This window comes from Dendrobates tinctorius, unplaced genomic scaffold, assembly GCF_039654945.1.
Source record: "Dendrobates tinctorius isolate UK_male_01 unplaced genomic scaffold, ASM3965494v1 ptg000257l, whole genome shotgun sequence".
Lineage (NCBI taxonomy): Eukaryota > Metazoa > Chordata > Amphibia > Anura > Dendrobatidae > Dendrobates > Dendrobates tinctorius.
In genome coordinates this window covers 9,112,050-9,128,208 of record NW_027361924.1, presented here as the reverse complement: position 1 = coordinate 9,128,208, position 16,159 = coordinate 9,112,050, and the positions used below count along the sequence as shown (strand labels likewise).

Below are 16,159 nucleotides of genomic sequence, written 5' to 3'. Positions count from 1 at the left end.
TTTCCACAATATTTCCACAACTGAGGACTATAATTATAGTGGTTTGAAAAAACCACTATATTGTAATCCGAACGCTGCTAACTTATTCTTCTTCTTATTATTATTACTATTCAGTTGATTTCCGCAATTAATGCGGCCCGAACCGCTACACGCACAGACTCCGTTGAGGTGTTGTTTCGAAGCCAGCGTCCATGAGAGGTGTGCTAAGTATTTTTCGTGTCGATCGGATTTGTAGTTTTTGCGCAATTTGCGTTTGAAATTTTTTTTTCCCGTCATTGGAATGCACTGTCTCCAATGCTTTTCAATGGGTAATGGCAAAACGTGCCCTGAGGCGATTCAAATGGCAGTTAAGCTCATTGATATGCGCAGGCAGACCCAGTTACTATGCCAACGCCTACGAACTTCACATGACGCCCCAAGGACAGAGCTTCTGCCACATAATATCAGCTCTTAAAGTGAAACCCACAGCACAAATGCAAATCTAGCTTCATCACATGACACATGCCCCTGATAGAGAATGTGCGCCAAAGTGGATTTAGAAGCCCAGTGAGCCACCCTGGCTCTTAAAGGGCCGACGTGCCACAGTGATTCTTAAAGGGCCAGCGCACCGAAATGAGTCTTAAAAGGCCGGCGCGCCAAATCGAAAGCTGAGTGACCCCGGCCTCCAAATCGGAGGCTGAACCACCCCGGCCTCCAAATCGGAGGCTGAGCCACCCTGGCCTCCAAATCGGACCCAGTGTGGCCCCGCTCAAAAAATCAGACCCAGAGTAGCACAGCCCACCAAATCGAATCCTGAGGGGCCCCGCCCATCAAATCGGACCCTGAGGGGCCCCGCCCACCAAATCGGACCCTGAGGAGCCCCGCCCACCAAATCGGACCCAGAGTGGCCCCACCCACCAAATCGGACCCTGAGGGGCCCCGCCCATCAAATCGGACCCTGAGGGGCCCCGCCCACCAAATCGGACCCTGAGGAGCCCCGCCCACCAAATCGGACCCAGATTGACCCCGCCCACCAAATCGGACCCTGAAGGGCCCCGCCCACTAAATCGCACCCAGAGGTGCCCCACCCACCAAGTCGGACCCTGAAGGGCCCCGCCCACCAAATCGGACCATGAGGGGCCCCGCCCACCAAATCGGACCATGAGGGGCACCACCCACTAAATCGGACCCAGAGTGGCCCCGCCCACCAAAATGGACCCAGGGGGCTCCACCCACAAAAGCAGACCCTAAGGGGCCCCACCCACAAAATCGGACCCTGAGTGGGCCCGGCCACAAAATCAGACCCTGAGGGGGCCCAACCACAAAATCGGACCCTGAGAGACCCCGGCCACAAAATCGAACCTAGAGTGGCCCCAGTCACAAAATAGGACCTTCAGGGTCCCCAACCACAAAATCAGACCCTGAGGTGCCCCGGTCACAAAATCAGACCCTGAGGGGCCCCACCCACAAAATCAGACCCTGAGGGGCCCCACCCACAAAACCAGACCCTGAGGGGCCCCAGCTGCAAAATAAGACCCTGAGGGGCCCCACCCACAAAATCGGACCCTGAGAGACCCCAGTCACAAAATCAGACCCTAAGGGGCCCAGGTCACGAAATCGGACCATGAGGGGCCCCACCCACAAAATCAGACCCTGAGGGGCCCCGCCCACCAAATTAGACCCTGAGGGGCCCCACCCTCAAAATCAGACCCTGAGGGGCCCCAGCCACAAAATCAGACCCTGAGGGGCCCCAGCCACAAAATCGGACTCTGAGGGGCCCCACCCACAAAATCGGACCCTGAGGGGCCCCACCCACAAATCCAGACCCTGAGGGGAAACGGCCACAAAATCGGACCCTGAGACCCCAGCCACAAAATCGGACCCTGAGGGGCCCCAACCACAAAATCAGACCCTGAGGGGCCCCAGTCACAAAATCGGACCCTGAGGGGCCCCACCCACAAAATCAGACCCTGAGGGACCCCAGCCAAAAAATCAGAACCTGAGGGGCCCCAACCACAAAATCAGAACCTGAGGGGCCCCACCCACAAAATCAGACCATGAGGGACCCCACCCACAAAATCGGACCCTAAGGGGCCCCGCCCACCAAATTAGACCCTGAGGGGCCCCACCCTCAAAATCGGTCGCTGAGGGGCCCCACCCACAAAATCGGACCCTGAGAGACCCCGGCCACAAAATCGAACCCAGAGGGGCCTCAGTCACAAAATCAGACCCTAAGGGGCCCCGGCCACAAAATCGGACCCTGAGGGGCCCCACCCACAAAATCAGACCCTGAGGGGCCCCACCCACAAATCCAGACCCTGAGGGGAAACGGCCACAAAATCGGACCCTGAGACCCCAGCCACAAAATCGGACCCTGAGGGGCCCCAACCACAAAATCAGACCCTGAGGGGCCCCAGTCACAAAATCGGACCCTGAGGGGCCCAACCCACAAAATCAGACCCTGAGGGGCCCCGCCCACCAAATTAGACCCTGAGGGGCCCCACCCTCAAAATCGGACCCTGAGGGGCCCCAGCCACAAAATCAGACCCTGAGGAGCCCCACCCACAAAATCGGAACCTGAGGGGCCCCACCCACAAATCCAGACCCTGAGGGGCCCCAGTCACAAAATAGGACCTTCAGGGTCCCCAACCACAAAATCAGACCCTGAGGTGCCCCGGTCACAAAATCGGACCCTGAGGGGCCCCACCCACAAAATCAGACCCTGAGGGGCCCCACCCACAAAACCAGACCCTGAGGGGCCCCAGCTGCAAAATAAGACCCTGAGGGGCCCCACCCACAAAATCGGACCCTGAGAGACCCCAGTCACAAAATCAGACCCTAAGGGGCCCAGGTCACGAAATCGGACCATGAGGGGCCCCACCCACAAAATCAGACCCTGAGGGGCCCCGCCCACCAAATTAGACCCTGAGGGGCCCCACCCTCAAAATCAGACCCTGAGGGGCCCCAGCCACAAAATCAGACCCTGAGGGGCCCCAGCCACAAAATCGGACTCTGAGGGGCCCCACCCACAAAATCGGACCCTGAGGGGCCCCACCCACAAATCCAGACCCTGAGGGGAAACGGCCACAAAATCGGACCCTGAGACCCCAGCCACAAAATCGGACCCTGAGGGGCCCCAACCACAAAATCATACCCTGAGGGGCCCCAGTCACAAAATCGGACCCTGAGGGGCCCCACCCACAAAATCAGACCCTGAGGGACCCCAGCCAAAAAATCAGAACCTGAGGGGCCCCAACCACAAAATCAGAACCTGAGGGGCCCCACCCACAAAATCAGACCATGAGGGACCCCACCCACAAAATCGGACCCTAAGGGGCCCCGCCCACCAAATTAGACCCTGAGGGGCCCCACCCTCAAAATCGGTCGCTGAGGGGCCCCACCCACAAAATCGGACCCTGAGAGACCCCGGCCACAAAATCGAACCCAGAGGGGCCTCAGTCACAAAATCAGACCCTAAGGGGCCCCGGCCACAAAATCGGACCCTGAGGGGCCCCACCCACAAAATCAGACCCTGAGGGGCCCCACCCACAAATCCAGACCCTGAGGGGAAACGGCCACAAAATCGGACCCTGAGACCCCAGCCACAAAATCGGACCCTGAGGGGCCCCAACCACAAAATCAGACCCTGAGGGGCCCCAGTCACAAAATCGGACCCTGAGGGGCCCAACCCACAAAATCAGACCCTGAGGGGCCCCGCCCACCAAATTAGACCCTGAGGGGCCCCACCCTCAAAATCGGACCCTGAGGGGCCCCAGCCACAAAATCAGACCCTGAGGACCCAGCCACAAAATCGGACTCTGAGGAGCCCCACCCACAAAATCGGAACCTGAGGGGCCCCACCCACAAATCCAGACCCTGAGGGGACCCGGCCACAAAATCGGACCCTGAGGGGCCCCGCCCACCAAATCGGACCCTGAGGGGCCCCGCCCACTAAATCGGATTCTGAAAGGCCCCAACCACAAAATCGGACCCTGAGGGGCCCCGCTGACCAAATTGAACTCTGAGGGGCCCCGCCCACCAAATCGGACCAAGAGTGGCCCGCCTACCAAATCAGACCTAGAGTGGCCCCGCTCACCAAATCGGACCCCGAGGGGCCCCACCCACCAAATCGGACCCCGAGGGTCCCCGCCCACCAAATCGGACCCCGAGGGTCCCAGCCCACCAAATCGGACCCCGAGGGTCCCCGCCCACCAAATCGGACCCCGAGGGTCCCCGCCCACCAAATTGGACCCTGAGGGGCCCCGCCCACCAAATCGGACTCTGATAGATCCCGCCCACCAAATCAGACCCTGAGGGGCCTCGCTCACCAAATCGGACCCTGAGGGGCCCCGCTCACTAAATTGGACCCTTAGGGGCCCCACCCACCAAATCGGACCCTTAGGGGCCCCAGCCACAAAATCGGACCCTGAGGGGCCCCACCCACAAAATCGGACCCTGAGGGGCCCCGGCCACAAGATTGGACCCTGAGGGGCCCCAACCACCAAATCAGACCCTGAGGGGCCCCGGCCACAAAATCGGACCCTTAGGGGCCCCACCCACCAAATCAGCCCCTGAGGGGACCCGGCAACCAAATCAGACCCTGAGGTGCCCCACCCACAAAATTGGGCCCTGAGGGCCCCACCCACAAAATCAGACCCTGAGGCCAAAGTGGCCCCTGAGAGGCACCCACAGTTAAAACGGATCCTGAGTTGAAAGTCTTGCAGGTGCAGCAGGCAAGTCTCTCTTAAAGGGGCAGCCTGGGCAGCATTTCAAACCACTATCTGTACTTCCTTCAGGAAATACACATCTAGTTGGTACTGAAAACCACCCTAGATTGGTCCTTGGACAGAGCCTGGAAAATGGTAGCAGACATGTATAGGGTTAAGCTGTTGGAATCTACTGAGAAAAAAAGACAGTTTGACTCTAAAAAATCTAGGGTGGTTTTCAGTACCAATTAGTCCTCAGTTTAATTCTATTGTTAAAATCATCAAAAAATATCTTCCCTTGTTATCTCAGAATGATATTTTGAAAAATATTGTGGAAAATAATGATATTGCCTTTGTGGCAAGAAGAGCCCTGACTCTAGCTACATTATTATCACCCAGCATGTTCAAAGATCCGGATAAAATTTCCCCTAGCAATTGGTTAAAAACGACAGGATTTTTTAAATGCGGTGCCAATATCTGTAAGTGCTGCGGTTTTGCAAATAAATCTAAAATATTTACATCTATCTCCAATAAAAAACAGTTTAATGTTTGTTCTTTTATAAACTGTAATACGGAGAATGTAGTGTATCTAATTAATTGCAACATATGCCGTATGCAATATGTAGGTTGCACGATGAACCCCCTTAAAACTAGAATCCGCAAACACCTATCAGAGCTAGTAATTTGCCTATGGTTGGTGCATCAGTAGTATCCCGACATTTTTCAAAAAAACATAATGGGGATTTAGGCGGTTTCTCCTTTATGGGCATAGAGCATGTAAAAAAACCATTGAGAGGGGGAGATTTTCATAAAAAAGTGCTTGCAAGAGAAAGTAGGTGGATATTTGAGTTGGGGACTCGCATGCCACAGGGCTTTAATAACCGCCTGGATATCATTATGCACTATTGATATATTTGTATTATATAATGCTGGTTAATGTTATTCTATGTTTTTGTACCACTGGGGCTATGTGCACACGGTGCCGATTCTGCTGTGGAATTTTCTGCGTAGATTTTTGCTAAATCTTTAGGTAAGATGATCTGCGTTTTGCCTGCAGATTTGTCGCAGATTTGGTGCAGTTTTTGTGCGGATTTCCCCTGCAGTTTCCGCCTGCAGATTTCTATAATGGAGCAGGTGGAGAGCTGCAGCAGAGCCACACAGGAGAAGAGATATGCGGCTTCTTTTATTCTGCGCCAGATCTGCGCAGAAAAATCTGCAGCATGTGCACAGCCTTTTTTGTTTTACATAGCCTTAAATGGTACTGTACATCACGTGCAGTTCTGCTGCGGTTCTGCAGGGCCAAATCTGCTGCGGAACTGCACGGAGTCTGCACTGTGTGCACAGGGCCTTAAATCTTATGGTCAGGTTATTGGACATTCTTAATGTACTTTTCTCCAATATGTTGAATTCTTTCCTTATAATCTTTATGCATGTTGTATACTGATCAATATGTGGATAGTTTATATGTTTGATCTGCTTTTATAGCACATGTTTTTAAGTCTCTCACATATGTTTATAATTACCCTGATGGGAGTGGGATGTATATAAGGTTCCATGTTTGGAAAGCAGATTAGATTCTGGACCGTGAAGAAGGCGGGTTCTACCGCTGAAACGCGTAGTCCTATCTGCACGACTTTCCTGCGTTATTGCTGTTTTGAACTGCTTGGACCATTGCATTTTAATGGATTTATGAATAAAAAGAAAAAATTTTTTAACAGCATCCTGGATTGCTCACGTTATTGCTGGACTTTGCTTTGTCGTTGTTCATATATATATATATATATATATATATATATATATATATACATCCAGTCATCCAGACAGCTAAGAAATCCAGAGATCAAAAGAACCAGAGACTCTTTAAAAGCCAGCAGCCTAGACATCTTGGCTCCATCACGAGGAACACAGTTTTGACATTTTACAGGATGTAAGGAGACCACTGCCTCGGCTGGAAGAATACAGATATGCTCCATTGATCATCACTGAACCATGAATAAATTTGACCCGCAGGTCACCTGAGCCCCATGGATACGTTTGTGAATGCCAAAAATGGAACACACCGGTCACTTGGCTGGAGATGTTCGGAGAAGCCAGGTTGTGACCCACTGGTCAACTGTCCTTGTACCTCAGTGAATTGTTATCTTCTTAAGTTTGTTGTTACCTTTTCTCTGTGCATGCCACAGGTGTGATAGTCGGCCGTGGAAGCTCTGAAGTCCTAATTGCTCTTATACTGGTGAGTCAGTGGAAGGTTGAGACTGTAATTTTGCACCATCTTGGCTTATTTTGCTGGGACTCTTCTACGTGTCATTTGCCTGTTTCGTGGTTCAATAAAGTATTGCTACACTGTTCTACCCTCACTCTGTGTGACCATCGTAAGAGGAGAATGAGCGTGCGGTGGAATGATCCCTGGTCCATGCAGTTTCGGCTAGAGGACCAGGGCACCCGCTGACCCCTCGTGTCTCCCCACTGTCATTTTTTCTATACTGTACTACTGTCCAAAGCTTGAGGTGGAGAGAAAAAAGTTGCTAAAAATGAGCGGTTCTTTTGAGATTCGAATTTCACAAAAAATTTCATTTATGGTGATTAAATTTGCGCTAATTTCAACACTTGAAAGCTTGTAATTACTCAGAAAATACAGTGGGGAAAAAAAGTATTTAGTCAGTCAGCAATAGTGCAAGTTCCACCACTTAAAAAGATGAGAGGCGTCTGTAATTTACATCATAGGTAGACCTCAACTATGGGAGACAAACTGAGAAAAAAAAATCCAGAAAATCACATTGTCTGTTTTTTTTTCATTTTATTTGCATATTATGGTGGAAAATAAGTATTTGGTCAGAAACAAGCAATCAAGATTTCTGGCTCTCACAGACCTGTAACTTCTTCTTTAAGAGTCTCCTCTTTCCTCCACTCATTACCTGTAGTAATGGCACCTGTTTAAACTTGTTATCAGTATAAAAAGACACCTGTGCACACTCTCAAACAGTCTGACTCCAAACTCCACTATGGTGAAGACCAAAGAGCTGTCAAAGGACACCAGAAACAAAATTGTAGCCCTGCACCAGGCTGGGAAGACTGAATCTGCAATAGCCAACCAGCTTGGAGTGAAGAAATCAACTGTGGGAGCAATAATTAGAAAATGGAAGACATACAAGACCACTGATAATCTCCCTCGATCTGGTGCTCCACGCAAAATCCCACCCCGTGGGGTCAGAATGATCACAAGAACGGTGAGCAAAAATCCCAGAACCACGCGGGGGGACCTAGTGAATGAACTGTAGAGAGCTGGGACCAATGTAACAAGGCCTACCATAAGCAACACACTACGCCACCATGGACTCAGATCCTGCAGTGCCAGACGTATCCCACTGCTTAAGCCTGTACATGTCCGGGCCCGTCTGAAGTTTGCTAGAGAGCATTTGGATGATCCAGAGGAGTTTTGGGAGAATGTCCTATGGTCTGATGAAACCAAACTGGAACTGTTTGGTAGAAACACAACTTTTCGTGTTTGGAGGAAAAAGAATACCGAGTTGCATCCATCAAACACCATACCTACTGTAAAGCATGGTGGTGGAAACATCATGCTTTGGGGCTGTTTCTCTGCAAAAGGGCCAGGACGACTGATCCGGGTACATGAAAGAATGAATGGGGCCATGTATCGTGAGATTTTGAGTGCAAACCTCCTTCCATCAGCAAGGGCATTGAAGATGAAACGTGGCTGGGTCTTTCAACATGACAATGATCCAAAGCACACCGCCAGGGCAACGAAGGAGTGGCTTCGTAAGAAGCATTTCAAGGTCCTGGAGTGGCCTAGCCAGTCTCCAGATCTCAACCCTATAGAAAACCTTTGGAGGGAGTTGAAAGTCCGTGTTGCCAAGCGAAAAGCCAAAAACATCACTGCTCTAGAGGAGATCTGCATGGAGGAATGGGCCAACATACCAACAACAGTGTGTGGCAACCTTGTGAAGACTTACAGAAAACGTTTGACCTCTGTCATTGCCAACAAAGGATATATCACAAAGTATTGAGATGAAATTTTGTTTCTGACCAAATACTTATTTTCCACCATAATATGCAAATAAAATGAAAAAAAAACAGACAATGTGATTTTCTGGATTTTTTTTTCTCAGTTTGTCTCCCATAGTTGAGGTCTACCTATGATGTAAATTACAGACGCCTCTCATCTTTTTAAGTGGTGGAACTTGCACTATTGCTGACTGACTAAATACTTTTTTTCCCCACTGTACATATGGGAAAAGGTGAAAGAGAGAGAGAAACCTGTTGATTATAAGAGTGTACATACTAGAAGAAGAGAGGACCACACTGATCATAAGAGATTATACTCAACAGGAGAGAGAGGGGACTCTGCAGACCATAAGAGTATACACTCCACAGGAGAGAAACAGGACTGTTGTGAGCTCATCTGTTCATTCATCTTTTGTGTCTGAGGATCTCCCTCTTCTGGTGAAGGAAGGTAGTGAGGCTGATTACCAAACACCTGATCAGGTGGATGGTGACTTGGTAACGGGAACTTCTGACTGGATATAAGGCAGCCAACGCCCTTCTGAGTCGCTGGTGATTTCTCTGCTGGATTCTTGGAGACCAGTCTGATTCCTGCTTCCCAAAGATAAGTTTTTGCTCTGCTGTTGAACTTATAAGTTTTGGTTTTGTTTACCTTGTTTTTTGGAGTTCAGCCATCCCCGGCCGGGGGTGTGCTCGATTCTTTTTCCTTGATCAGTGTTCTCTTTTGCTCTGCTTCCAGAATACTCTGAGTGCTGATATAGGGTTTGAAGTCTAGTGACTTCAGGGTCCTTTTTGCTTATCAGTTGTGTTGGTAATATTTTTTTAGCAGGGTTTTCTCGGATGACAGACAGCAGCTTTTCTATCCTGTCCTTTTTAGTTAGCTTGAGCCCCATCATTTGCTCAACCTATCTTTCTATCTGTGTTAGTGTTTTCATCTTGCTCCACCGTCATTATATGTTGGGGGCTGCCTGTTGCTTTGGGGTCTGCTCTGGGGCAGTCAGTTTTTCCCTTTTCTCTCTTTAGGCTTATGTAGATCTCCGGCTGTGACGAGTTGTCTAGGATCACCGTAGGAACACTCCACGGCTACTGCTAGTGGTGTGATAGGATTAGGGGTCTGCAATCCGCTAGTTTCCAACCTCTCTGATTTTCTGGGCTGAGCTTGTGTTTTGTTATTTCCTCCTCGGTGACTCAATCATAGCACAGGACACTGACCATAAGAGGTTACACACCACTGGAGAGAGCAAGGACCATACTGACCATAAAAACATAGACTCTACAGGAGAGAGGGGATCACACTGACCATAAGAGCTTACAGTCTACAGTATAGAGAGAAGACTCTGCCGACCATAAGAGCTTACACTCTACAGGTGCGAGTGAGGACCCTGCTGACCTTAAGAGCTTACACTTGACAGGAGAGAGAGAGAGAGAGAGGAACCTACTGACCATAAGAGTTTACACTCTACTGGAGAGAGAGGACACTGATTAGCATGAGAGCTTACAATATAAAGAAGAGAGCTAGGTCCCCCCTGCTGACTATAAGGGCTTACACTCTACAGGAGAGAGAGCAAGTATTCAGCTAACCATAAGAGCTTACACTCTACAGGAGAGAGAGATTACTCAGCTAACCATAAGAGCTTACACTTTACAAGAGAGAGAGAGTACTCAGCTAAACATAAGAGCATACACTCTACAGGAGAGAGAGAGAGAGGACCCCGCTGACAATAAGAACTTATATTCTATAGGAAAGGAAGGACCCCGGTGACCATAAGAGTTTACACTCTACAGGAGAGAGAGAGAGGTAGGACCCTGCTAACCATACGCGCTTACACTCTACACTAGATAGAGGACCCTACTGAGCATAAGAGCTTACAATCTACAGGAGAAAGAGGGTCTCACTGACAATAAGAGCGTACACTCTACAGGAGAGAAAGGACTCTGCTGACCATAAGAGCTTATAGTCTACAGGAGAGAAAGGACCCCGCTGACCATAAAAGCTTACACTCTACAAAAGAGAGAGGTAAAGTAAAACAGTTGCTAGAGAGCTCAGCATGAATTTTCAATGTCTCCCTATGTCTTTTTTCTAACTGGAGGAGGAGAATATAATAATCTGTGTAACCTCTCTGAGGTGGCTGTCTATGTAGTCTTCTTGAGCAAGAAAGATCTGAGTAGCTTTTCATAGCGTATGGTGAGTTAAGAAGGTAGTAGGGGAGAAACAGAATTATTTGATAAGATATATTACAAAGCTTCTTATAATTGCATCTATTATTGATTTTTGTACACTTTGTTGAAAGTCAAGTTCCTGTTAACTAGATGTGTTACGCTTCTTAGTCATCTACCTCCACTTTTTCCTCTGACTGTAAGAGAAAAAAAGACAAAAAATTCTTGCATATCATATTTTATTATTAATTTGTAATCAATACTTTTAATATACACTGCTCAAAAAATAAAGGGAACACTTAAACAACAGAATCTAACTCCAAGTAAATCAAACTTCTGTGAAATCAAACCGTCCACTTAGGAAGCAACACTGATTGACAATCAATTTCACATGCTGTTCTGCAAATGGAATAGATAACAGATGGAAATTATTGGCAATTATCAAGACACCCTCAGTAAAAGAGTGGTACTGCAGGTGGGGACCACAGACCACATCTCAATACCAATGCTTTCTGGCTGATGTTTTGGTCACTTTTGAATGTTGGTTGTGCTTTCACACTTGTGGTAGCATGAGATGGAATCTACAATTCACACAAGTGGCTCAGGTAGTGCAGCTCATCCAGGATGGCACATCAATGCGAGCTGTGGCAGGAAAGTTTGTTGTGTCTGTCAGTGTAGTGTCCAGAGGCTGGAGGCGCTACCAAGAGACAGGCCAGTACACCAGGAGACGTGGAGGGGACCGTAGTAGGGCAACAACCCTGCAGCAGGACCGCTACCTCAGCCTTTGTGCAAGAAAAAACAGGAGGCGCACTGCCAGAGCCCTGCAAAATGACCTCCAGCAGGCCACAAATGTGCATGTGCCTGCACAAATGGTTAGAAACCGACTCCATGAGGATGGTCTGAGTGCCCGACGTCAAATCTATTTTTTTTCTAATTTTAAACTTCATTATTTTTTCATATTTTCTTTCATGGCAGAATTCCAGCATCTAGACAATTCTAAGCCCAGCGATGATGTCTCCTCTACCAGTACCTTACCAATATCTTTAATCATGAACAGCACGTCTTATCTCTGAGCAGTAATAGATGCAATGTATGAATCAAAAGCTTAGTTTGGAATATAGGACATATACTGTGTGTCCTCTCCTGAGAGGACAGATATCAGCGAGTTGGGATTTTGTCTATAGACACTTAATAATTAGGACAAATAAATAAAGATTATTTTTTTCAACTTATTTAATGGGAGTTTATTTTGTACATTGAAAATTATTTTGTCTATTTGGATAGAAACCTTCTAATAACCAGAATATACAATTTTTCTAAATATCAAAAGTATTATAACTATGAGCCGACATATTACACTATAAATGTAGGAAGTAGAGAGGAGCGAATCAGTTAAATTTCTGTAGAATTTTACAAAAATTTTCATTCTCTCGTTTCCAAATTGTGTTGTGATTTGTGTCAGATGTATCCAGCAAAATGGCAGCCAGATGTCCACCAATGTGCTGAGATCTGGGAAAGAGGTCGTTGTTGCCTACAGGTCCTGCCTGCACAGCTCCATTTCCGATCCTCTGGCTCTGTCTGCCCAGTTCTTTACTGTTCCATGTAACGCAACGTCTTCTTTCCCCATATTCTCTCTGTGCTTCTACCCATGAGTAGACCTCTGACAACATGACAATTGTCATCTAGAGCCAAGTCAGGACATCAAGTGATGCAAGTCATAAAGACATGTGTCGTGATATCAGAGGAATAGTCAAGGCTGGAAATCCCAGTGCAGAGTTAATATGAAGGAAGAACATATTATGTGCCATGAAGGAGAAGAAAAGATACCACTGGATGTTAAGAAGCACGAGTGGGTCAGGTGAATGTTGAGCACAATAAAGCACATTCAAAGAAATTCAATGCAATGAAATCAAATTTTCAGATAAAGTTTGAGTGAAGTGTCAAGCTCGAATTTCAGCAGATCCGTTCATTACTTGTATGTCGAGAGATTTATTTTTTTGTTTATTCACCAATTGGTGAAATTTTTCACAACTTACTTAGCATATAATAAAATTGGATAAATTCTGAAAAAAATCTCAGACAAGGTCTAATCTGCAGAAATTCAAATTTGGCATATGGCGTAGATTTCACCATGATATTCGATTAGCTTCAAAGCTATTGTCTGTGAATTTAATGTTCCCTTTTATGCTCTGAGGTCTGGGGAGACGAAGGATTTGGGATAATAACTATTAACCTACTCGCCATTTTACTGTATTTCCATGGAGTGAATTACAAGCAATTTGTATTCTGGAGACTATACAATTTCGTAATATTCAAAGAGAATTTGATTTCACTTGAATAAATTTGCTCATGTCTAATGACCAAAGGTCCGACCCAAGATATTATTTTTTATTAGGCAGGAAGTAAAATGGACAAGTGCCTTGGGTGTAAGGAAGATATGGGGACCTTTAATAGCTATCCTGTCATCAACTGAATGCTGCCGCTGTATATTGAAGCCAAAAAAACCTTCCACAAAACAAAATGAGCATACACTCTACAACAAATAACTGAATAATGATGGTACATGTAAATAGCATAGGGTGCTTAGTCAGCACTATTTTGATAAAAAAAAAAGCATGAAAGCCATCCCACCACGACAATCTGCACCCATTGGAACTGTCATAACTTGTCCAGGATTAAAACCTTCCCATGTGTCATACGACTCTCCATATTGCATCCACGTGTTGTAGCCTTTTGTTATAAGGGATAGCTCTGAAATTTGCAATATGCATCCGTAGAGTTCTCTACCTGGCATATAAAGTTGTGTCCCTGATCTTTGGCTCAGGGACTTTTTTTTAATCAGCGTGCTGTACTTGTGCCCAATGGCCTGCCCATGAATAGCAGTGGTCACTTATTTTTCTATATACAAGTGCAGAAGAAAGACAAAAATTTGCCGCATGCGCTAATTTTGTCTGGGTTGAGGCAATGCTCGTTTTAATGGCAGGCAACGCCTGCAAAATGTTCAAGCAAATGAATTTTGGCACAAAATTCAGTCACGTCCGCAATTTTCAGACATAACTGGTCAGAGAAATCACATATTTGAGCAAGATACTCCTTGTTTTCTTTTGCATGGACCAGCACACCTTCATCTCCCATCACACCAGATTGGTAACCTCTGGTCCATGCTTCTCTTCCAAAGTTACTATACGAGTTCTTGTCATGTCTGTGGCAGAATACACACTATAGGCACCCTCGATATATGCATAAAACTTATATATGTTGAAGGGCATGTCTTAAAAATGTACAGATGGAACTGAGCATGGGTTTAAAGAGCAAGAGCATGGGAAGGAGGATGTGAGCACGTCAACGAGAACTGTCTTCAGAGTCCTGCAGCCAATAAAGTGTTATACTCCAGTAACATTCTACAAATTGCATTTCTTGTGTAGAGTTATTTGCAGCCAAACTCTTTCTAAAATAATGATAAGGGCAAAAAGCTATGAGAAAATGAAGGCTAGGTGGTAACTTCATATAATTAATCATGCTCCCTTTTTTGAACGCAATAATAAAGACACATAACATTCATAAAACAGAATATGTTTACTAACAATATAAGTTGTTTTTTATTTAAAATTACTTGTCCAAACTCCAATATTATGTGCATTCTATTGTGAAGGAGCTAATTATGCAAATTGTCTCTTCAGAGAGGAAGAGGACTAGAACTTTAGTGCCACCTATTGGAAGTAGCAATCCTAAAAGTCAATGTTGACCCTTTAATGAGCCTAGTTACATGACTTAGGATAAAAGCCAAACCAGAATCTCCATTTGCAGACACTGTGTTTCGGGGTACTGCCCCTCATCAGTGCAAAGTGGGAGATCTGATTTGGCTGTGAGAGAGGCGTCTGACCGATATCCAAGAAGTATCATTTCTCCTTGCGGAGAATAACATGCTAAGCATGTCGAGGTGAGGAGACTTAAAGCCGCAATGCTCCTCTGGGAAATATGCTAATTATGCAAATTGTCTCTTCAGAGAGGAAGAGGACTAGAACTCTAGTGCCACCTATTGGAGGTAGCAATCCTAAAAGTCAATGTTGACCCTTTAACGAGCCTAGTTACATGACTTAGGATAAAAGCCAAACCAGAATCTCCATTTGCAGACACTGTGTTTCGGGGTACTGCCCCTCATCAGTGCAAAGTGGGAGATCAGGTTTGGCTCCGCAAGGAGAAATGATACTTCTTGGATATTGTGAAGGAGAGAATGGCTAATGCAGTCAATTATTAAACCTTATATAAGTCAGTTCAGATATGATGTAACAAAATGGCTCCACATCTTGGAACATCACCCTGGAAGGAATCTTTGGAATGTGAACATGAAGACCATGTATGGAGAGGAGTTGGCATCGACCTATCATAGACTGACACTGGCTGTTCAGAAGATTCTGTGATGCCCTTTTCCTGTCTGTTGCAAGATTCTTTATTTTAAGATTAAAGTTCAGTTGTGTTGTGAGCTCATTTTCGGGTTTGCCTCTGGCTTCTGGTGAGGGTAATGGAGCTGGCTGTGCTGACAGAGGAGTAGTGAGTTCTCTATCTGGACTCTCTCTGTTGGTGAAGGGAGGTAATGAAGCTGATCTAAATGGCAGAGACCGGCCACCTGAGGAAGAGGACTGTGATTGGACATCACGAGTTTCTGATTGGATTTAAGGCAGCCGACTCCCTAGTTTCTTGCTGGTGATTTTTCTTGACTCTGGCTCCTGGTTTCCAGTTTGGTTCCTGCCTTCCTAAAGCTAAGTTTTCTCTGCTATTGTTCATATGAGTTTTTGTCTGGTTTACTTAGTTTTTGTGTTCAGCCACCCCTGGCTGGGACTGGGCTGAATCCCCATTTTGTCTCTGATCAGTTGATCTCTTTTGCTCTGTCTTCAGAATATACCTGAGTGCTGATATAGTGATTTGAAGTCTAGCGACTTCAGGGCCTTTTTCTATCAGACGTGTTGGACATTCTTTTTGGCAGGGATTTTTGCGTGATTGCAGACAGCAGCTTTTCTTTCCTGTCCTTTCTAGTTAGCGAGGGCCCCATCGTTTGCTCAGCCTATCTTTCTACCTGTGCCTGTGTTTTCATCTTGTTTCACTGACAATACATGTTGGGGGCTGTCTATTGCTTTGGGGTCTGCTCTGGGGCAGTTTAGATTTTCCCTTTCTTTCTTTAGGCTTATTTAGTCCTCCGGCCATGATGAGGTGTCTAGGATCACCGTAGACACGCTCCACGGCTACTGCTAGTTGTGTGGATAGGATCAGGGGTCTGCAATCCGCTAGTTACCAACCTC

General features: G+C 46.7%; 1 protein-coding gene across 1 annotated transcript in view; it reads right to left on the bottom strand.

Moving 5' to 3' along the window:
- Nucleotides 1-14,131, bottom strand: part of LOC141069283 (olfactory receptor 2M3-like) — a 36,078-nt gene extending 21,947 nt beyond the window's left edge. Inside the window, exons 1-2 of the mRNA XM_073558737.1 lie at nt 14,003-14,131; nt 11,042-11,059 (exon numbers count right to left, since the gene is read on the bottom strand). Of these exons, the coding sequence (XP_073414838.1) occupies nt 11,042-11,059; nt 14,003-14,131 (147 nt within the window). The remainder of the gene's footprint in view (nt 1-11,041; nt 11,060-14,002) is intronic.
- Between the last annotated feature and the right edge of the window lie 2,028 nt (nt 14,132-16,159).